This window comes from Nanorana parkeri, unplaced genomic scaffold (assembly GCF_000935625.1).
Source record: "Nanorana parkeri isolate BGI_ZX_2015 unplaced genomic scaffold, ASM93562v1 scaffold1003, whole genome shotgun sequence".
Lineage (NCBI taxonomy): Eukaryota > Metazoa > Chordata > Amphibia > Anura > Dicroglossidae > Nanorana > Nanorana parkeri.
Genome location: NW_017307271.1, coordinates 428,670 through 452,116, shown reverse-complemented (window position 1 = coordinate 452,116; position 23,447 = coordinate 428,670). Strand labels below are relative to the sequence as shown.

Sequence of the window (23,447 nt, the reverse complement as noted above, 5' to 3'; positions counted from 1 at the left end):
GGTTAAATAATAAGCTTACCTTTCACCAGGCTTCATGGTGCCTAGGTGAGTGTGACATGATCCTTCTGGGGAGATCTAGCCTGCATCTCACTCAGAAGATGATCCTGCACTGTGCTGCAGCATCTTCTCACAGGATTCAGAGTACCCGGGATCTCACCGGCAGGATGGTGCAGTCACCCCCTGCACTATGGGAGCCAGAAAGAGGTGAGTATATCTTCTTCTTTTTTTTTTTTTACCTGCTGGTGTTTTACCTTTTAGGTTTCTTACAACTTCTCTGCAGGGCGGAGGGGTGAACACTGAAAAAACAGACCTTGCTAGGTTCACTTTAAAGCTGAACGCCAGGCAGAATTCTGTCTCCATATCCACCTCCTAAACCTAATATTTTATAGTCCATCCTGAATTTACCATAATCTGTTTTCCTTTACAGCACACAATACGAGCACCCAAAGCAGGCACCATCAAAAAGGTCCACTTCAGAGAAGGAGTACAAGCCAGCCGACATGCTCCACTTGTTGAGTTTGAAGAAGACTCAGAGTGACAATGTTTCCATGAATTTTATTCTTGTGTTATTACAAGAAATATTAATATAATGTTGCACTGTGACCGCTATTTAACACAATAAACATTCTTGATATGAATACCAATGTCGCTTTGTGTCTTTATTTAAAGGCGTATTAAACTCTTAAACTTTTTTTTTCAATAATGAATCCAGATCAAACATATATACAGTTCATTGCCCAGCAAAGTATTTTTGCCCAATCACTTACAGTCAACATGTTTCAAAACAACTCTCTCAGTTCGGCTTCCCTAAACTTCGGCGTCTCCAGCAACTGTTCATCTACTAGCTTAGAGGAGAGAGGAGGAAGGAAAGGGGATGAGGGACTGGATTGCTTTGCTGTTCATGGTTTTTTTGGAGACGCACACAGCATACTAGCACACACAAGGGTGATATAATGGATATCAATGAATGGGTTTTTGGGTGACGATTTATTGAGCTGTCCTTTTGACATGTTTTTAGTTTGATCAATGCGGCGCCATCCACAGGTCACTACAGTACCCCTATAAGAAAGGGCATATGGAACAGGTGTACATTGAGGATATCTGCATGATACTGTCCTAGGGTGACAATGCTGTTCTTCCTCTCCTACTGTATGGTGAGTCAGTGGATATGAAGCGTGTTATTGGAAGGATTACCAGGTTAAAAACAAGTTGAAAAATGGCTGAAAAATAAAACATGCCGCTCCCTCCCACTGCCTGAGGTGGCCAGGAGAAGGGGGAGCGGTGGATTAAGCCAAGGTGTCAGCTAGGCGGGAGGCGGCGACTTAAGGAATAATAAGCTGCAATATATAATTGTATATATACAATATATATTGTTTCGTTCCTAAGTTTATATTCCCTGCAACTGATAGGCAGCAGTCACTGTTCGTACAACTCTATTCGCCCAGCACCTTTGATTTTTTTTTTTAGACGAAGTTTGTTGAACCATGAGGGTCACCCGCTGCTCAAATTTTGTGTGAATGGCCAGCTTTATTATAATGTATACATTCATTAGATAGACCATCTCACGGGAGGAAAATGCCTTTCCCTGAGATCTTGTGAGATCACAGATAAGATTTCCCAGCAATGCTCTGCTGATGACAAGGCAATCCTAATGTGCATTGCTTTGGCAAACTGAAGTAATTTTGCCCTTTCAAAGCAGGAAGTGCATACTCTGCAAGTGTAAATATTTCAAATCCACAGCATGCTACACCTGACATGTCTATGTTATTATTAATCATCATACACAGAGGGACGCATTGGTAGAAGTTTTTTTTAGTGTAAAGGTCCGCTTTAAGGTCATGGGCTACAGGATTTAGTTTAACTGTAGATTAGTATTTAGGGTTTAAGTGTTAAAAGACAGAAATATGGGAGCTGTTTTTAAAGGTGCAGGCTCTGGTGCCATGTTTCCTGACTTCACTTAGAGGATATCCAACCTGAAACAAGCACACACTGATTAAAGGAGAACTATAAGGTGTGTGATTTACACTCATCCTCATAGTTAGAGCTGAAGTGTGACATTGAAACTGTCACACGTCGACTCTATAGATCGGGAAGTGAGCGAACACATATCGTCGCTCGCTCGCTTCCCGATCATCTCCCTGCAGAGAGCGGTGGTGACTGTCAGTCACCACTCTCTACAAGGATTCCCCGCTCCGGGACTGGAGGAACGGACAGGGGAGGGGGAGGGCGCGGGCACAGCTGGCTCTCAGTATATAGGGGGCAATAGCCTGCTATATACCGAGTTTTGGGTCACGGAAGGAGGTTAGTATATGTCATTCCGTGACACTAAAGAGAACTATGGGATAAAAAGGTTACCCTATAGTTCTCTTTTAAATCTAAAATTCAGTCCTGTCCTGTATTCTGTTACCAGCTAACCAGGGACACTGATCTCCAGACAGCCCAACTCTCCCGGGCGCTCCGGGAGTCTCCCGCTATTAGCTAGCGGCTCCCGGCCTCCCGGAGAGAAAAGCTTTCTCCCAGAAAGGTTTACTCTGCTCGACCAAGCAGAGTAAACCTTTCCCTGCTCTGTTTTTTTTCTTCTTCTGACATCGAGCCGTTGGCTGCCGTCAGAATAAAAAACTGATGCTGTTAATCTGCAGAGGGGACCTGAAGTTCTCCATCAGGTCCCCTCTAGTGATTGACAGCAGCAGAGGGCGGGTGCAATAGCTAGTTTGCTATTGCAAAGTGAAATTGCCAATAGGAATCTAGCTATGCATTCCTATGGTGATTTGTTTTATTCTAGTCTGACGGCAGCAGAACCGCCCAGCCAATAGAAAACAGTTGGGTGGAGCTAGCTGTCACTGCTAGCTCCGCCCAGTCATTTTCTATTTTATTTTGTACTACTTTTTTAACTGTTTTTCTATTCTGCTCGGTACCACAGAGGTCGAACTCCTTCTGCACTTCGGGTCGGCCGAACATGCTGAGCATGTTCGGCCGTCCCGAAGCCACCTGATGTACGGCTGATTTCAGCCGATATACGGCTGGAATCAGCCATACCAGCCTGAAGTGAATAGCCGAACAGCGTTCGGGTCGGTTATTCATTTGGCTGCCTACGGCAGCTTAGTGAATAGACCCCTAAGATGAGGTCCCTTATTTAACTGGTATTGATCTATCAGTTTAAATCGGCTAAATAGATTCCAGTTTTATAAAAACAAAAGGTGTGCAAAGCCTTACAGTCTCTGTTTTCTTCAGAAAGCAGCCATGGCCTGAGTAGAAAAGCCTGAACTTTGCACACCTTTTTTTATATCCCCAAAAAGTATTGAGCTGATTTAACCTGGAAGTTCAGTTGGGCTTTAACATAAACTCGTCACCAGTTCACCTTCTTCTGAAAATGCTGACTGCCTGGCTGTTGTCCACTGACTTCAATACTTACCAAGTCACTGACATGGAATAAGGATCAGGAAAGTCAGAAAAAAGTCATAAATCCTTATCAACATGTTTGTTCAATATCGGTGACCCAGTTTCAATGGCTCAGCACAAACAGGCAACTACCATTTATGGAAGCCAGCAATGGCTACCTCTCTTCAAATGTCTTCCTTCAATGGAGAAGTAATGGGAGAGTAAACTGTACTCTTCCCAATACTTAGAGCCGGTGTGGGACACTGCAGCTGTCACACACCGGCTCTACAGATTGAGAGCTGGATGAACAGATAGGGTAGGGAGCGGGGACAGCTGGCTCTAAAGAGCCAAAGCCAGCTGTCAATCAGGCACCCGGGTAGATCCCAACTATATTGTCATGATCCTTCCTGTAGTCTGCTATATGCTGCATTGGGGTCACAGGAGTACATTAGTAAATATACTCCTGTGACCCAAAAGAGAAGTAAAGCCAAAAATGTTTTGACTTTATGTGTTAGGTTTTTAGAATAGAAGATTCTTCATGTTGGAACAAGAATACTGTATATAATATCTTTACCTGGTAAACTTCTGCTTTAGGTCCAAGTCAACAGCTGGTTTGCATACTTTCTATGCTTTATGCAAAGGGAGCATTTCTGACTAAATAAAACAGAGGAGCATGTATCCTACACTCTAGCACTCTTGCAAGTGTAAACTTAATCTGGTGAACAACAATAGTGGTTTCAGTACCTAATCGTGAAAATATAATAATAATATGCACACACTTTTTAGTATCTCAGTGACCCGAAATGGGCAGTGATTGAATCCAAATTAGTGAAATCAAATATATATTCTAATTCCCCTCTTAGATGTGTACAAGGGGTTAAATATTTAAAACAATCCCAACAATATAACGAACAGACACAAAAATAAACAGAATAATCTCAGCAATGTAACAAGCAGTCAATGTTTAAGATCTTTGCAGTTTATATGAGACGGGATACAAATGGTTAGTCTCCTTCTCTAAATGGTATTCAGAGGAATAGTCCGTTCATTTCTCTGATAAATATCCTCCAAAATGTAACCAACCAAACGTTGATTGAGAAAACCAGAGCGTTCTAAGGATCTAATAGTCCATCATCTCCTTTGATCTCCAAGTCAGGCCATCAGATGTAATTTAGCCTTATATCTTGATTATTCCACCGCCTCAGTGCCCAAGCCGGCACCATGTATCTATAGATGTCTCATAAGGTATACAAATGGAGAAAGGAGGCGAACCATCTAAGTGCAGTATTCAAGTACAGTTTATTTCTTAAAATATATGAATGCACTTACAGAAATCCAGAACTAATAAAGCCTTTTAAAACCGTGTAGTGGAAAATCAGCTATGAGAGGTGAAGACCAAACATCCTTTGACGCGTTTCGTAGATTAACTTTCTCAAAAAGGAGTCATATCCTACTGTCACCACAAAAACTATCATCTGCCTACAATATATTTCCAGTTATCACAAAATATGCAAACAAATATTGTGTCATAATTATTGCACATTTCGTATTATTAAGTATTTCTGAAGCAGACATGTTTTTTTTTTTCAAATAAATCAAGAGAGACAAACATGAAAATGTCCAGTGTCTCTGGCTAGCATTGGAGACAGCCTGATGAGCCTTACCCACTTGATCTAAATATCCATTTATTGAGTTACATTTATACTCCATTAATGTACATTAGTTGGGTAGTTATAACATCTACACTGGTGTGATTTTTTTTTTAACATATGTTATCTAGTAACAAAACAGGTTATTCGCTAACATACTGCCACACAAGTGTAAGGAAGGTTTGGTACATACCAGAAGACCAGTACAAGCTCAACCATATACACTTCGTATGGCTCGTGGCTCTGTCTGCAGCATCATAGGCAAATGTCTATTAGCTTATTTAAACAAATGTGTGCCATGGACAGGCTGCAAAGTGGTTTTCAGCTTTTTCCTGACTACCTGTGACCTGATTTGTTATCCTGCTTTCCAGTGTATGACCTGGCTTTTCTCTGGATCTCTACCTGTCCATTGTGACCTCGGCCTGCTTACTGGATTCTGCCTTCTACCCTGTAGCTCTCTATATGTTTGATAACTGCTATGGCTTTTGGCTCGTGGTTCCTGATTTGGTACTCTTTTGCTCGTTGTTGTTACCGACCATGGTTTGTGACCCTGACTCTGCTCCTGGTTCCTGATTTGGTACTCTGCTGCTTGTTGTTACCGACCATGGTTTGTGACCCTGACTCTGCTCCTGGTTCCTGATTTGGTACTCTGCTGCTTGTTGTTACCGACCATGGTTTGTGACCCTGACTCTGCTCCTGGTTCCTGATTTGGTACTCTGCTGCTTGTTGTTACCGACCATGGTTTGTGACCCCGACTCTGCTCCTGATTTGGTACTCTGCTGCTTGCTGTTACTGACTATGGTTTGTGACCCTGACTGCTCCTAGTTCCTATTTTGGTACTCTGCTGCTCGCTGTTACTGACCTTGGTTTGTGACCCCCAATTCTGCTCCTGGTTCCTTATTTGGTGCTCTGCTGCTTACTGTGACCCACCTTGGTTTGTGACCCGACTCCACTCCAGGTTCACAATTTGGTACTCCACTGCTTGGCTGTTACTGACCTCGGCTTGAGACCCTGACTACATTACTGTTACCCCAGTATTCTGACATTCGGTCCTGGTCCTGCAGCCTACAGTCATCTAGTCTACTCATCAAAGCTTCTACGCAGATCCAGTCCAGCCTGCAATACAAGCATTCACGTCACTCTTAGAGTAGAGTCTTGGTATACCATTTCTTTGACCACTTCTTTACTCTGGACTACCAGGTACCTGGTTACGCCTACAAAATATAGCTAAAAACTTTGGTTCGGTCCCCTTTGGTGTGTGTAACAGCTGAGGCCTGCATCTCAGTTTCACAGCCTTGTCATGTTCTGTGTCACAGAAGCACTATTTATCATATCAGGAACATACTGTATATTTATAACAGATTCCCCAAAGACATTTTCTGAATTATTATTCAAGGATTTGTCAGGATTCACCCATCAGTTTCTGCCCACATTTACTCTATTCATTATACAGGTCGATGATTGGTGAATCGTGCATTATCAAATCTTGCCAAGTCGAATGTTGAAAGTACAGTAGACATCTTTTTCAGTCATTTTGATGACTGAGTCTTTTGTCAAATCTTCATAAATCACTTGGTATCAAATATCTTAACTTTCTGCCAGAGCCACCTTTCTATTTCCTGCCTCACTGGTGCTTTGAACTCGGCTATATGACAACAAGATAAGTTTATGCAGTTGTTGCTTTTTTTAAGCTTCTCCGGCTCTGCGTGCATGAAATGTTTAATGGCCAAATATGAACCCATTGCACAGAACATGACAAAATCTGCAACTTTGGATGGAGATTGTAACGGTTCTCCTTCTATCATACACAGGTGGAGTAACCTTGGCTTTACGAGGCAGAAGCATCGGTCTATGACAGATCTTGTCTTCTGGTGTGCCCAGTTATAGCGTTCCTCTACAAGTTTTGTAGTGGTAGAGGCTGGTGTCATCTGCCATACATTCATAACATACTCTGCTTACATACAGGTGTGGGCAAATATGTCTGTACCCTTACAGCTCATTGAACCAATGACATTTTGGAGTTCTGTGAAACCAAAGCAAGACAGGTCTGATCAATGTTCTTGCAATGGTGTAAATAGATATTGTCATTGCCTCAGCCTTGTTGTCCTTAAAGTATTGTGATTCCTCCACCAGAATGACTGTGGCTTTAAGTTGGAATGCTGGTGGGTTCACCCCATGTAGGGAGGACCATGTCTGCAGAAAAGCTAAATAAAGGGGTAAGGAACTGTAAAACGTTTTGGTACCATGGAGGCCTTAGTAGGTTTGTCTGTGAAGGTTCTCAATCATCCAGGTCATGGTATATCTGTAAAGAATAAATCAAAGCAACTGGACTTGCTGTATATTTCTTGAAAATGTTTCACTGGTCATCCGACTAGCTTTCTCAATTCAGAATGACAAGCGAAATGTCTTCTAGAAAAATACAGCAAGTCCAGTGGAAAAATACAGCAAGTCTTTCCCATACCCAGTGGGTATGGGAAGACCTTGGTGGAGTGGCGAGGCTTGTGGGTATCAAAAGGTACCAGGGGTTCACTAGAAGTGCCTAGTGCATCCTCAATCTTCAAGGATTCCCTAATTGACTTGATCGGAGCTGCAACAAGTTCCTTCTGCCAAAGTAACACAGAAGCTGATGCTTCATCTTTGCACCCTGAAAAAGCATGATCAGGTTCCACCAGGCTAGGTGTGTCAGACACCAGAGTTACTTCCTCCTCAGCATCTGACCCTTCAGAAGGACCAGGAGAGGGAGGTGGACATTTCCTCTGAGGTTTTGCATGTATTCAGACATGATTTGAGGATCTACAGCCCAGTTATACACAAATATACATTTTTGTTAATAATTAGAGCACTTGAATGCTTTTTTAAGATTTAACTCCTGGGTTTAGTGTCAGTTTAAGGTCCAATACACAAGATGAGAATGTCATTGGCAGAGTGAAAAGATTCAAAAGACAGGGCTTTGCCCGGGACCAGAGAGGCCTCTAACAGGGAGCCTGAAGGAGTAAAAACCTGTATTTCAGCCATAGGCTCATGAACCAAAGGGAAAACTGTATCCAATAAGTCCCCAGCAACATGAGTTGTGTTGGCCATGCCCTATAGAAGTGTAGTCATCAGCAAATGGGACAGGATTGTCCAGATGAAGCCATAGAAACGTACTGCCCCCACTGTACCCATGCACACACCAACAGGTAACATATGCAGGGAAAGTTGCCTGAACTTTTGCAGTCCGAGTGCAGCTTCCCGACCAGAAACAGCTCCCTAACGCCCCTCGATCGGAGTGGAATTGACATCAGGTCAGGGCAGGAAGGTCAGAGGCAAAATGGCTGCCATGGCTTCGGCTCAACCTCAAGTAGGCCGAAGTTCATCACCAGCCTTGGGTAAAAGGCTAGCCATCATGGGGTTCATAGAGGGGGAGTGAAGGTTCAATTAAAAAATTAACTAGTGTAAAAAAAAAGGATAAAACCCCTAAAAGGGCACCTTCAGTCCTATCTCCTTCATGCTAGGCAAATACCTGAGCTGTCTATAACAGACAAGGGTTTGACCACCAACGAAGGCCACGTCTAGGCTGTTTGTACCTATCATCCTACTTCTGTGGGCGGCACTATAACTAAAAGGTCTAAGATCTTTGCTGGGTCCTACAATGGACGGAAATTATTTTTTGTTTTTAAATTATTTTTGCTTTTAGAATATATAGAAAATAAAACCATTCTAAAAGACAACACTGCTATATGAAAGCCTTGTTTGCCCCTCTACCCACCCAAACAAAATATTTAACACTTTGGTGTCCTAAGTTGTTGCCAACTCAAAAGGGCCATAAATGTATCTAAAGCCACGTTTCTCTTGTTTTGGGTAAAAGAACTCCAGGTGAAAAAGTAGGGAGTTGTGGAAATTTCTGTCAGGTTTTACACCACACTCGTCCCCTTTAGGTAGATTCACTCTCTATTTGTCCTACAAAAACAGAAAAACATAAACAGCGCTCTCGGATGGGGAATGCTAGCTAGCGTACATGTATGCTGCCCTGAAGACCTGTGAATGCAGATAAACAGAGGAACACAAAAGGGTGCAAAAACACCGAAATGGAGCACTAGCGGGTTGGACTGGAGTGTGTATCACAAAGATTGTACTGTTAAGGAATTGTTGGCAGAGAATACGTGTAATGGTACTTACATGTGGATCCAGGAATCAGGATGTGAGCGGCCTGTGCGGAGGATCGGGACTCTCGTGTTGTCAATTGGTGTGCTGTTTGGGAGGATTCGTCCACCAGGAGGAGATGCTGTGGAAGGAGAGAGGCGGCTCTGTCCGTGATGTTGCTGGAAGAGTGTTGACTCTGGGCAGTGTGATGGAGAGTCAGGTGTAACCCAAAAATAGCGAGCCCAAACTGAGCTACTGTGACCGCGGTAGTGAGGAAAGGCACTCGATCTGTGTCAAGTCGGCTGAGGGCGGTGTGCACGGGTCAGTGTGCAAGCGTGGCTGACAAATCCCGGGTGATCGGCTTAGTGAGGGGACAGGGGTGTAGTGGATGGGGGTGAGCAAGGAGCGACGCGTTTCGAGGTGTTTAACCTCTTTTTCAAGCTCGAGTAGAACAGTCTCTTTACAGGACCCGCTAGTGCTCCATTTCGGTGTTTTTGCGCCCTTTGTGTTCCTCTGTTTATCTCTATTTGTCCTGATAACCACGGTCTCCGTAACTGGAAGTGAGGGAACATTCAACATTTTGGGCTATCAATGTGTGCACTTGCTCCATAGGTCTTTCCTTCCTCTGGAGAGATCTCCTCTCACTTCCTGTTGTTTCCAGGTCAGGAAGTAAAGAGAAATCTCCCCCAATAAAACACATACAGCAAAAAAATAAATAAAATGAAACAACCTGATCGGGGTCAGGATTAGTGATGTGCCGGGGCTTGGTGTGAACCCAGTTCATCTGGGCCCATGTAAAACTGTCTTATGCCCCCAATGATTTGCGGCCACGTTGCACTTACATGTCACAAAGGGGTGCGGGGTTCCTCTGCCACAACTGAAGGGCGCAGGTTTGGACAAACTCTGGTGAACTGGGTTTAGACAGGAAATAAAGAGAAATCTCCCCAATGGGACACATACAGCAAAGAACCTGACTGGGGACATGATTCTAGTCTAAGAGTGAAAAACATGTCTCCAAATACATTAGGCTGAATATGTATTAGAAGGACACAATGTAAAGGTGTTTCAGTGCAGTTTTATAAACATTCGCTCAGTATGTATAGCGAGCAATGGGTCCTCCCAGGCAGTATGGAGCCTCATAACATCTCACAGACACCAATATAAGTCCGAGTGAAATGACTTCCCGCCACTGTGTCCGTGTCTATGTGTGCGGGTGAGGCTCCTCCGGGCCCCCTCTCCGCCCTAGCAGTGTACCAGCGCCCATGTTCCCCGTCTATCCCGCGCCAGACTCGCTGCCTGTGCCGGCCCCGCTCTCCCCCCTGCCCGCCGCAGGCCGCAGCATCATTGCGCATGAGCGAGATCGCCGAGAGTCCGTGAGAGCGCCACTCACACTCACCGGGAGGCCGAGCACCAACATGGTGAGTGAGAGGAGCGGGCCGGCCGCTGACTGACACAGTGCGGGGCTCACACGGGGGGACGGCCTGCTGGGTGCCAGGCCTCCGGTATGGCGTGGGGGGTGTTACAGAAGAAGGAAGCGCATGTCGGAGGCGGCCAGCCCCGCTAATCTAGCTCGGGGTCTCGGGGCCTAGTTAGGGACTGATCGGGAAGCAGGGAGTTACCAGGCTGACTGAGCCTGGGAGCAGCACTGGTATAGTGTCAGGCGTGTGGTATGTACATAAGGAGGATGTGGCAGAGAATGCTGCATATCTATGGAGGTATCACACTGCCATCCCTCTGGTGTCATGGCACACATGGATGAGAGCAGGCAATGACTCCTTCCAGACACACACCGTACAATCTTTTATCCTGCTACTATACAGACTGATCATACCACATGGACTGTCCTTACATCATGAAAACACTGTATAAGAGTGGAAGACCAATGCTATGTGTACAAGTACACCCTCAGTCATCTCTGGGGTGTGAAGATGAGAGGTCACAGGGTCCTCCTCCATGAAGCTTCACAAACTGGGTATATGGTCCTGTGTGACTAAATATGTCACGGACTGACAACATGGTCAGCAATTAAAGCTGAACTCCAGGCACAGAAATGTTCATTTAAATCTATTTCTCAGTAGTCACAGAGGATATAAAACCGCTTTGTGTGCTCCAGATGCCTTTACAGAACCTTATATTTGCCTTGTAAATGGGGCAGTGGCACTGTACATAGTCTGAGCGAGCAACTCCAGCTGTGGTGGAACTACAAGTCTCATGAGGCATTGCAAGACTGACAGTTACAGACATGACTTGCAGAGGCATTTTGGGATTTGTAGTTCAAGCACAGCTGGAGGGTCAGGGGTTTCCTGCCCTTGTCCCACCCAACTGCATGAAGGGGGCGGATACAAGACCTATCACTCTGCCGAAGAAGAGAGAGCAGCCCTGACCGGTCTTTATTAGAGGAAGCTCCAGTATGACATTTTGCACTGGAAAACTGCACAGAAGTGGAAAAATAAAATATAAATCTCTAGAAGTTTGTTGTATTTTTTTGGCTGAAGCTTCTTTTGCCAAAAAGATTTCTCTTGCTAGAGGTTTTTTTTTTCCCCTTCTGTGTACATCCCGCCCCTTCATCCCGCCCATTGCTACATCCCATCCTATGTTTCATCCCGCCCGTGGCTACATCCCATCCTATGTTTCATCCCGCCCGTGGCTACATCCCGTCCTATGTTTCATCCCGCCCGTGGCCTTCATCCCGCCCTATGTTTCATCCCGTCCTATGTTTCATCCCGCCCCTTGCTACATCCCGTCCTATGTTTCATCCCGTCCTATGTTTCATCCCGCCCCTTGCTACATTCCGTCCTATGTTTCATCCCGCCTCTTGCTACATCCCATCCTATGTTTCATCCCGCCCGTTGCTACATCCCGTCCTATGTTTCATCCCACCCCATTCTCGGCATGCTGAGATAGAACCAAGTGCTAGGGACCAGGTACATAGAGGAGTTGCATCATCAGTGGCTGTCCAGTGATGGAAGAGGAGGTGGGAGAAATTGCGGCAGAGGGACCAGTGACAGGAGTCCGGACCAGTCATCTCTGAGGCACAGTCAGAGGTAAGTGTTCCATAATGTACAAGTATGTTGTGATGCTTGCACATTATGGCGAGGCCACCCTGTTCTGGTGGCAACTTAGAATTCTGAATGGTCCCTCTCTCGGTATGTGACAGCGGTTATCAGGCCAAACAGACAAAGTGTGTCACCCTGGGGGCCCCATTTATATCTTTACATTGCGGAAACACTTTAAATGCAATGCGAACATGCACCATCGCACAGTGGTAAAGCATGTGCATTGCATTGCGCCACAACATGCCATACAACAACATAATGGGGGGAATTTATTCAAACTGGAGCAATTTTCCATGGCAACCAGTCAGCTTCTCTTTTCAGTTAAGATTTGAAAATGAAAGGGAAAAGCTGATTGGTTGCCATGGGAAACTTCTTCAGATTCTGTCTGCCCCAGCTTTTATAAATTCCCCTGAATGTGTTTTACTACAAATGTGATATGCCTGATTTTCGGGACATTTTGGAGAGTTGGTAACCCATTTATTTCAATGGTTTGCACGTTAATCTGCGACAACACTCTGCAAAAATGTAAATAGGGACACACCCAAGAAAAACCCCAAAAAACTGACAGGCTTTCTTGTTCTTCACCAAAAAAAAGGTTTAGGCTGCAGATGTAGTTTGAGTAAATAACATGATTAGTATCGGTCAGTCTAGTATGGGGATAGGTGTACCACACCCCTAAAGGTGCCCACACACCTTACGATAATCGCGGGAAATCCCGCGATCGTAGGATTATCGTAAGGTGTGTGAGAGCTGTGCGACCTCTGTTACTGTAAGGTCGCACAACTTTTATCTTGGGAACATGTTCGAAAACCAGCCGAACATCGTGGTTTGTGGCATGCTCGCAAGATAAAAGCCGCATCCGCAAGCGCACACTGCCCGTTCAGCATTGCAGTCATCGGAAGCCTGCCCCTCAGCGGGGCACGCTTGCGATCATCGCAAGTACGATCTGCCTGTCCAAGATAGGCAGATTGTACGTTTTTTAAATTACCTTACAACCATCGCAAGACTTTTGTCTTGCGATGGTTGTAAGGTGTGTGCCCAGCTTTACACTATTGTGGCTCCCAGACAGTACTTGGAGCAAAGCTGAAGGCACTCTCCTTGTGGAGAAGTCCAGTGTGAAAGCGTCTCCCAGCACAACACATATATGTAAGGAAAAGCTGGCATTCTTTGTGATTAAAGGAAGAGCGTCAGTTCATACATTGAAACTGAATATTTATTATTATTATTATACAGGATTTATATAGCGCCAACAGTTTGCACAGCACTTTACAATATAAGGAAAACATTACAATCACAATACAATTTAAGACAAGATGGTAAGGAGGGCCCTGCCCGTGAGGGCTTACAATCTAAAAGTTCCAATCTAAAAATGTATAACACATTGCGGTCCTGTTACGTTTCATTAACCCCTTCATGACCGAGGCCTTTTAATTTTTTGCACCCATGTTATAATTCACATATTAGGCCTGAAAATTACTTCAAACCCCCCAAACATTATATATTTTCTGAAAGCCAAGACCCTGTAGAATAAAATGGTTGACTGGTTGAAGTATAACCTCTTTTTAGATAGCCTCACTATCCTTCAGAGGTGGTACCTACGGTATTCTTTTTGTATGCAAATAGGTTATCAATCATACCTATTGTTGTTGTGTATTTTCATACACCATAGTGGTAGCGTTTTTTCTATTTAAAGAATAAAATGGTGGCAGTTCCAAAATTTTATGTTGCACGATATTAGCGCACCCTAAAATTTGATGAAAAATGCACACATGTTAAATTTAGTGCCCCAATACCCAATAAAATGCCCATTAATAAAATATAAAAGATGAGGTTACGAGGAGTAAATAGATACCCAACATGCCCAGGTTAAAACGCCAAATTTCAGTACATCAAAAAGTCAATTGACGACGCTTTAAAAGCCCCCACAGGTCATCAGTTTTGAGATGCGCATAAATATTGGCCCTAGAATTATTGCTCTCTGGTGTGTGCGGCGATACCCAACATGTGTAGCGCGATCGTTGTTTTCGTACGTAGGCACACCCGACACATGTTTATGTTATGACGTGCATGCTCGTGGGGGACTTTTGAAAAAATGTTTTCATTATTTTTACATTCATTTGATATTATTTTTAAAAACATATTTGTATTTTTTTAAAACTTTAATTGCTATGACATAAAGGGGACTTACAAGCCCCCCATGTGATAGCAGACTGGTGGTGACGGGTACTCTTTTTAAGGTGATACTGGGAGTCCAAAGACCCCCCAGTGTCACCTTTACACTTTAAGACTCCTCCCCAGCTTTCTACAGACACCCAAGATGTCCCGGGCCTGTAGGAGGGGCAGCGGAGCCCAGGAAACATGGGGGGGGGGGGGCAGTTTACCAGACCGGAGAAGGGTTCTGGCGACGGCTGAGTCACCAGAATCGCTTCTATTGTAAAGCCGACAGTCGGCTTTACAAATGTAAACAGAGTCCCGGCGTCTTTAGCCGCCGGGAGTCTGTTTAAAGGGGCCCGCTGCCAATAACGTACTATGGATAAAATGAATAAGCTTTAACCCCTTAGTGACCAGTGACAGTCACTAAGGGGTTAAAGCTTATTCCTCTTATTCAGTTGGGTGTCCAACATCTTTCATAAAATATGTAAACTAAATGTATTAAATTGTATAGACCAGGAGCCAGGTATCCAATGTTCCTTAAAAATGACAGCTGATAGAGATACACAAACTTCTTGTTTTGTTGGCAGTTCTCCTTACAGTGGCGTTCCCTCTTTTCACTAAGAAGAAGAAAGGAAGTACTGCACTGCACCCAGTGCTTCTATCCATTAGTCAAGTCACATTCCGTGTGTTTATCCCCTTGTTCTGGGCAGGATATTGTCCTGTCTCTGGCCTTTCTACATTGATGGTACAGGTACCCCTAATCTTGATCTACATGGTTGCATAGCATAAAATATTTATTTCCAGGGTCGCAATATAAACGTCAGGAGATACGTTATTTCAAGGGTGTTCTGTTTCCTGTCCTAGTTAAGCATTAGGACCTGTCTGACGGGTTCATATTGAATGTGTTTCACTTGATCTGTATACAGAGACAAACACAATGTAAGGCATGTGAATTGGGTGTACGTAGAATGATAAGGAAATGTACTTTGTGCTTAACTCTATTTTGTTTTGTTATATGGAGAAAAAAAAAAACGCGTGCTTTTTTTTTTTTGAAGAGACCATGTTATTTTATAAACTTTCAGCAAAGTACAAACCTGTAAAGGAAAGTACAAACCTCTCCTGCTGTCCGCAATGCTCGGCACAGCTACGTCGTAGGGAACTGGTCACTGAGGTCCGGTGGGAAAGCCGCACTTCCTGGGAGTGTCAGTCTTCATGGTCCCACTGCAGCTCTCACTAGTTCCTCCTGCTGATTTCTTCATCACCCTGTGGGGGATCATGGAGATCGACACTCCTCTAAGTGCTGGTGTATCAGTGGACTTGGGTGGATTAGTCCTTTTGCAGTAGTGGCACATGCAGCAGGAAGGGCAAGTGTTCCGTTTTCAGAGAAGGGCTTTGCTGAAATACTTTTATATGTCACTGGGTTTCTTTAAGGCCGCCGTCATTGATTTCAATGGAAAATGCAAATTCCTAAATGCAGAGACATGACTGCAGCCTAAAGGAAACCTTGGTCTGAGAGTATATGAACTCTGACTTTTGCTGGCCTTTCCCTTACATTGTTATGGAGCAGGCCCTCGGTAAAAAGTAGTTGTGAAACGTCAAGTGCTGCAATTAGTTTGTAACAGTATTGCCTTCTCTCCACAGAACAAGTTGAAATCCTCGCAAAAAGATAAAGTTCGCCAGTTTATGATCTTCACACAATCTAGTGAAAAGACTGCAGTAAGTTGCTTGTCCCAGAATGACTGGAAGCTAGATGTTGCCACAGATAACTTTTTCCAGAATCCTGAGCACTATATCCGAGAAAGTGTAAAAGGGGCTTTGGACAGAAAAAAATTAGAACAACTTTATAACAGATACAAAGGTAAGTACAAGCAGTACACGGAAAGAGAATCTGCCATTGTGAAAGCAAACCAGGTTCTAAAGCTCAGCTTCCAGCCAATTTGGCAACAAGTTCAACAAGCAACAAGTTCACTATTAGTTGAATGCTTTCTGGTGAGCGGTCATCACTCTGCTTTGTAAAGAGTACTGTGTATCTGGGTATATGCAAGGCCACTGTGAGAGTAGGAGATGTTCCTCTTCTAGTTCAATCCCTTTCAGAGGTTAGTTCTAATTTTTGTTTGAAATGCATTTTTTGTTTATGTTCCTCTTTCTGTAGCCTGGACTCCAGTCCTCGATAGTGTGAACATTTTTGCTGAATAAGAAGGGCTCTTTAAAGAGACCCTGGCACCACCATTTACCCTGACTACTAAACGCAGTTAGGCCAACTTTATTAGGCTAGACTCACACCAAATGCGTTGGAGCTGCGCTGGCCATTTTTTCCAGCGCAAGGCAATTTGTAAAACAAAAAGGTAAATAGTGCGGTGCATCGGCACTTTGGTAATGTACACCAGCAGTTCTAGAAAATAAAAACTTCCTGAATGTTGGATCACAACACTTCCTGGCCTTGTATGTGTTTGTATATATGTGTATATATTAGAGGTGCACCGGAATAGAAATTTTGAAACTGAAATAAAAAAAAATTGTCATACCGAAAAATGTTTTAAAAAAAATAATATTTTCATTTATTTTTTTATAAGCTTTTAAATTTTTTAAATATTTTTATTCATTTTTTTTATTAAATATTTTTAGTTTTTACTTTAAGTGCTTTGGGGAAATATTAGGGGTCTAAACAGACACAAAGTCCTCAATCTCTTTTTCTGCAGCCCCTGTTATGAATGAACAGAAATCATCTATACTGAGTGTTCCTGTTCGTTGATAATATGAGGACAGAGTGTGTTTACTATAACTACGAATGAACAGGAGGTGATGGAGATCACTTCCCATTCATTCATAATTGAGGATATAGTAATCATACTCTGTCCTCAATTATCTACAAACACTCAGCGATCACTGAGTGTTTGTACCTCGCTCTCCTCTCTGACACCCACTGAGGCTGAGCGAGCAGTTCAGGGAGGAGAGCTCAGCCTCCTGTAACAGCAATCTGTTTCCGCCCCCACACCGCTCTGCTGGACTGTGATAGGAGGCTGAGTGGTGCGGGAGTAAAGACGCCGGCCGCTCACAGCACTCTCCTCCCGCAGCGCTCGGCTGGCTGTCACACTTTCTCTCCTCCCCGCTGGGACACAGAGCAGCGCCCAGCGGGGAGGAGAGAAAGCAGGGATGCGCCAACGTATCGGCAGGAAAATGGCATTTTCGACATTTAGCCAAAAGTGCCATTTTCGGTCGATATGTTTCGGTGGTCGATATATCGGTGTATCCCTAGTGTGTATGTCTGTGTGTGTGTACACTGAGTGGCCAGATTATTATGACCACCCCATCAGTACTTCGTTGGGCCGCCTCGTGACTCCACGAGATATTGAAAGGTGATGCAAGGAATCTGACACTGCACTGTTGCCTTGTACCAGTCTTGCCACTCTCCGTTCTGCTCTAACATTGACTAGTCGCTGACGGCCACAATTCGCACGTTAAGACCCAGCTCCATGGCTTGAGCGCCAACAATCATCCCACGCTCAAAGGCTGTTAAATCGCGTTGTTTACCCGTATCTTCAGATAAAAATCACTTCTACTGTCGTGGTAAACAACCTGCTTCCCTATTTATAATGGTCTGGCCCTCTAGCAACTTCAGAGCGAAATTATAGCTAATTTGCCTACAAACGTCACGTGGTCATAATAATCTGTGTGTGTGTGTGTGTGTGTGTGTGTGTGTGTGTGTGTAATGTATATGTGTGTGTATAAGATATATATATATATCTTCAAAGTAAGGTATAGAAGAACTCATGGCTCTTGCAGCAGTAAGTCAAAGCATCAGCATTTTGTTGTCAATGTTTCAATGAAGCTGAGTCCATATTTATCAAGAAACTAATAAAGCTCTTTTGAAATGTTGGTGATGAAATGTATTTATTTATTTATAATGGGTATTTATATAGTCCCTATCTCACATGCATACATAGAGGACTCTACCAGCATGTTTTTGGAGTGTGGGAGGAAACCCACGCAAGCACAGGGAGAACATGCCAACTCCTTGCAGATAGTGATCTGGCCAGTGCTGCAAGGCAGAAGCGCTAACCATTACGCTGTGCTGCCCATATAAAATGCTGATGCTTTGCCTTTTCTCCTCTGCAAGTCCTGCGAGTACCTTTTTATACCTACTTTGACATGTACTTTACAGAGTGTGCTGGGTACCTCTGGGTCTATATAATTTTTTTTTCTTTCCAAGATGAATGCATCATGAAATTAGGGCAGGGTATCCTCTAAGGATAGTGTCACTGCCCCAAAACCAGCATGCATGGATTCACTGAAGTTGGCCATATTTGCATTCTGCAGGCTTTCATATACAGCACCTCTCTTGTGTAGGGAACACAGCTGTGTGACTTTGCCTAAGCACACACCGGACTGGGCATTGTGTTCAGTAAATCATACTAGGCACTAGGTTTTTCCTCTTGTATGATTGCAGAAAACCTGAATCTAACTGATTGTTTTGGTGGCTACATGTTGAACTTCATCATTGTGGATTGTGCTGTCATATTAAATATATCATGCTTTTTCTGTCGTGCTTAGCAGTTTTTCTGAGCATTGCATAAGAATCATCCGTACAGACAAGATGAACACTCAGCCCAATCCATTCTTTCACCCAGCTGTCCCTTCTGATGTCTGAGCATGCTGATTTTTATTTCCTACACAGACCCTCAGGATGAAAATAAAATTGGAATAGATGGCATCCAGCAGTTTTGTGATGATTTAGCGCTCGACCCCGCCAGTGTCAGTGTGCTAATTATTGCATGGAAATTCAGAGCAGCCACACAGTGTGAATTTTCTAAGCAGGAATTTATGGATGGAATGATAGAATTAGGGTAAGTTGTACATACACGGTCACTTGTAAATGTAAGCTCACTTCAATTCTGTAGGAAAACACTTTGGTGTACATCCAATATTTGTGAAGGTTTGCAAAGTAATTGTGTTTTTAAGGTAAAAAAGAGAAAAAACAGACAAATATGTCCACATGGTCTCTTTCTGCCGTCACACTTCCACAGACAAATTTGTTGGTACCCATACAGCTCATTGAAACAATGCTTTATTCCTTCTGAAAAGAGATGAATAAAAACAATTGTCTCATATGTACCTGCATCCCTTTTTTATTATGTCACGTAGTAAAGCAAAGAAAGTGTGAAAGGAGAGAAAATATTGCTTATTCTAAAATGGCCTGGACAGATTTGTTGGTACCCCTAGAAAGGATTATAAATATTTGGATCATAGTGATATTTCAAAATACATTTTCTGTAATTAGTAATCTTGTAATCAAGCAGTCAGACTATTTAAATGGAGAAAAATATTTGCTCATCTGTTTGGTATAATTGTGTGCATCACACTGAACATGGATCAGAGAAAGCAAAGGAGAGATTGTCTGAGGAGATCAGGAAGAAAACTAAAGATCAGCATGTCAAAGGTAAAGGCTATAAGACCATCTCCAAGCAGCTTGACATTTCCTGTGACTACAGAACATGGCTGGAAAATCAGGCCTCAGATTGAACAGAAGGATAGTGATAGAAAGAGATACAAGCTGCACTCCAATATCGAGGTACATTAGTGACTGATCACACAATCTTTTTCAGCAACAGAGGACTCTAATGAAGTAGTCCCAGGAGGGCTCCACTGAAAACAAACAAAACCTTTGTGGAATTTGCTCAAATGCATATTGATTAGTTAGTGTCTGGGAGAATGTCTTTTGGACAGGTGAGACAAATATGGGCCTTTTTGGTAAGTCTCATCAGCTATATGTTCACCAATTAAAAAAAAAAAAAAACTTTCAAAGAAAAGAATGTTGCACCTACTGTACAATATGGGGGAAGCTCTGTTATGCTTGGGGACTGCTTCTGGCTGCAGGGCACTATGAAATCTCGAGAGTATTTGGGAATTTTGGAGTAAAACATTGCCCTCTGTTAGAAAGCTGTCTCAGGCCATGAGTTCTCCTACAGGCTAATGACCCAAAATACCAAAGAATAGCAAAGAACAAACACTGGACTATTCTGAAGTGGCCTTCTATGAGCCCTGATCTGAATCCTCAACCTGAGACAGAAGTTTCCTCGTGAAGAGAGGATCAAGCTTTATGTTGGCATGTGCAGAAGTCTCATTCTCTTCGGAAATTGCTTGTTTGCTGTGATTGCATCTAAAGGTTATGCAACTAAATGTTAGGTGCAGGGTCACATCAATTTAATTTGTTTTTATTTCTTAAAATAGTCTGTTAAATCAAAAGCAAATTCTGATTTTTATTAAATATGGAGTAAGCAATGATGGATGGCAATACATTTTTTTTTTTTTTAAGTGGAAGAGTACCAACAAATTTGTCCACAACCTTGTTTCCATATCAGGTAACTGAGTAGACTTAATGACTTCTGACAGCAAATTGCATAGTCATACTGTTAGCAGGTCCTCTTGCTTTTTCTCTCCCACTTTTTCATGCAGTCTCATCAGCCAACACCACAGATACTTAATACAATTCCAAAAAAGTTGGGAAGCTGTGTAAAATCGACATGAAAACAGAATGCAATGATTTGCAAATCTCATAAACCCAGATTTTATTCACCATAGAAAACATCAAATGTTTAAACTGAGAAAGTGTATCATTTTAAGGAAAAAAAATAAGGTTATTTTGAAATTGATGGCAGCAACACGTCTCCAAAAAGTTGGGACAGGGCAACAAAATCTGGCAAAGTGGTACTAACAAGGAAGAGCTGGAGGAAGATTTTGCAACTAATTAGGTATAAAAAGAACATCTTACAGAGTCATAGTGTTTCAAAAGTAAAGATGGGCAGAGGTTCACCAATCTGAAAAGCTGCATCTAAAAATTGAACAATTTCAGAATAATGTTCCTCAACATAAAATTGTAAAGACTTTAAATATATCATCATCTGCAGTACATAATATTAAAAGATTCTGAGCATCTGGAGAAATCTCTGTGCACAAAGGACAAGGCCGAAATGCAATATTGGATGCCCATGATCTTTGTGCCCTCAGACGGCACTGCATTAAAAATAAGCATAATTCTGTGATGGACATCGCTGAGCGGGCTGAGGAATTCCTTCCAAAAATCACTGTCTGTGAACACAGCTCGCTGTGCCATTACCATAAAATGCCAGTTAAAGCTCTATCATGCAGGGAAGAAGCCCAATCTGAACGGGATCCAGAAAATGCAGCTGTCTTCTCTGGGCCAAAGCTCATTTAAAATGGTCTGTTGCAAAGTGGAAAACTGACCTGTGGTCAGACTAAAAGAAATTAGATAATTCTTTTTAACAACACTCTGTCTGAGAACTGAGGAGACCAGTTGATGGAGTTTTGGAAGAGAAATGTTGTCCCATTCTTGCCTGATATAGGATTCTAACTGCAACAGTCCTGGGCCTTCTTTGTTGTATTTTTCGTTTCAAGATGCGCCAAATATTTTCAGTTGGTGAAAGGTCTGGACTGCAAGCAGGCCAGTTAAGCACCCGGACTCTTCTACTATGAAGCCATGCTGTTGTCTGATGCATTGTCCTGCTGAAATGTGCAAGGCCTTCCCTGAAAAAGAAGTTGTTTTCGCTACACTAAAACCTGGATATATCTTTCAGCATTGATGGTGCCTTTCCAGATCTGCAAGCTGCCCATTCCATACACACTATTGCACCCCCATACCATCAGAGATGCAGGCTTTTGAATGGAGCTCTGATAACAAGCCAGAAGGTCCCTCTCTTTAATCTGGAAAACGTGGCGCCCATGGTTACCAAAAGGTAACCAAAGGTACAGTGGTTACACTGTATTAAACATGGCCCTGTCCCAACTTTTGCTGCCATCAATTTCAAAATTACCTTTTTTTTTCTTTTTTTTTCTTTTTTTTCCCTCCTTTTTTAAAATGGTAAATTTCCTCCGTTTTTTAACCCCTTCCCGACCAAGACTGGATTATTCCATCAGTGTTTCAGTTCCTTAACGACCAGTGACAGAATAATCTTGTCATGCGGTACAATGAGCGTTGGTCCGTGCATGGATTAGTGCTCATTGAGTTAATATTGTTGATGGGTCCCTTGCGGTCCAAGTCAGACCCTAAACAGCAATATAGATGGTTACAGCACTGTGATTACTACAATAGCTGATCGCATTGATCCCCGAGCCTGCTTTCAGCTCACTATGTTGTGGAGCTGGAAGCCGGCTGTGTATTACAAAGTGATACAACGTATCTCTAAGGAGAGTACAGTATCTCCTCAGAATACTTAGTATCAAAAGCCCCTGTAAATAAAAACAAAAATAACCCTTTTAGTGCCCCCCCTAGTTTAAAAAAATAATAAACAGTTTTTTAAAGTTTTTAAAAGGAAAAAAGTTAAGTCAATAAAATAAAGAACAATATGTTTATTAATAAAAATAAGACTGGTTTGGGCCCCTTTTGCAGCACTTACTGCAATTACTTTTGCACGATATTCTAATTATTCGAGTTTCACCTGTATATACATATACACACACACACACACATGTGTCACATCAAATTGATCCCCATTTTGGCCTTTAAAAACGGTATATAATATGTGTAGGTGCAATAAATAAGGAAGATGGAAATTATGGTTAAACATATAGCAAAATTGCTCTAGTCCCCAGGAACGAAAACCTTTTCTGAAGCTGTGTCACTAAGGGGTTAAACATTGGATATGCTTTCTGTTGTGAATAAAATCTGGGTTTATGAGAATTGCAAATCATTGCATTCTGTTTTTATGTAGATTTTACACAACTTCCCAACTCTTGGAATTGGGGTTGTAGTAAGGAAGGGGATGCTGGGATCACCATCTAATTTGCAGTATGCAGTTAGACTGCTTAAAATGAATATTTACATGCTAAGAATACAGTTGAATGATTTCTTAAGTTGTTGCTTACAGTGTTCTCTAGCTTCATAATAGGTGGTAGAATATGACGACAGTGCCATGGTGACTGAAACATTTCTTTGTTAGTACTAGAATGGCTGAGAATGGGAAGCATGTTCCCTGTGATTATGTGACCAAGGCAGCTGGGGGAGTTGAAGGTATTGCACACAAGACATAAAAACAGTAGGTGACACCGTGTGGTTAAGAAGAAGGGATGGGGG

The 23,447-nt window shown here is 42.8% G+C and overlaps 2 protein-coding genes across 3 annotated transcripts in view; both read left to right on the top strand.

Moving 5' to 3' along the window:
* Positions 1-8,532, top strand: part of MCCC1 (methylcrotonoyl-CoA carboxylase 1) — a 38,589-nt gene extending 30,057 nt beyond the window's left edge. For both annotated transcript variants that reach the window (XM_018567066.1, XM_018567065.1), the window contains exons 19-20: positions 428-591; positions 8,522-8,532. In XM_018567066.1, coding sequence (XP_018422568.1) covers positions 428-538 — 111 coding nt within the window. In that variant the 3' untranslated portion in view covers positions 539-591; positions 8,522-8,532. The remainder of the gene's footprint in view (positions 1-427; positions 592-8,521) is intronic.
* A 1,858-nt stretch (positions 8,533-10,390) lies between these two features.
* DCUN1D1 (defective in cullin neddylation 1 domain containing 1) overlaps positions 10,391-23,447 on the top strand; it is a 17,015-nt gene continuing 3,958 nt past the window's right edge. The window contains exons 1-3 of the mRNA XM_018567059.1: positions 10,391-10,567; positions 16,001-16,217; positions 19,035-19,203. Of these exons, the coding sequence (XP_018422561.1) occupies positions 10,412-10,567; positions 16,001-16,217; positions 19,035-19,203 (542 nt within the window). The 5' untranslated portion in view covers positions 10,391-10,411. The remainder of the gene's footprint in view (positions 10,568-16,000; positions 16,218-19,034; positions 19,204-23,447) is intronic.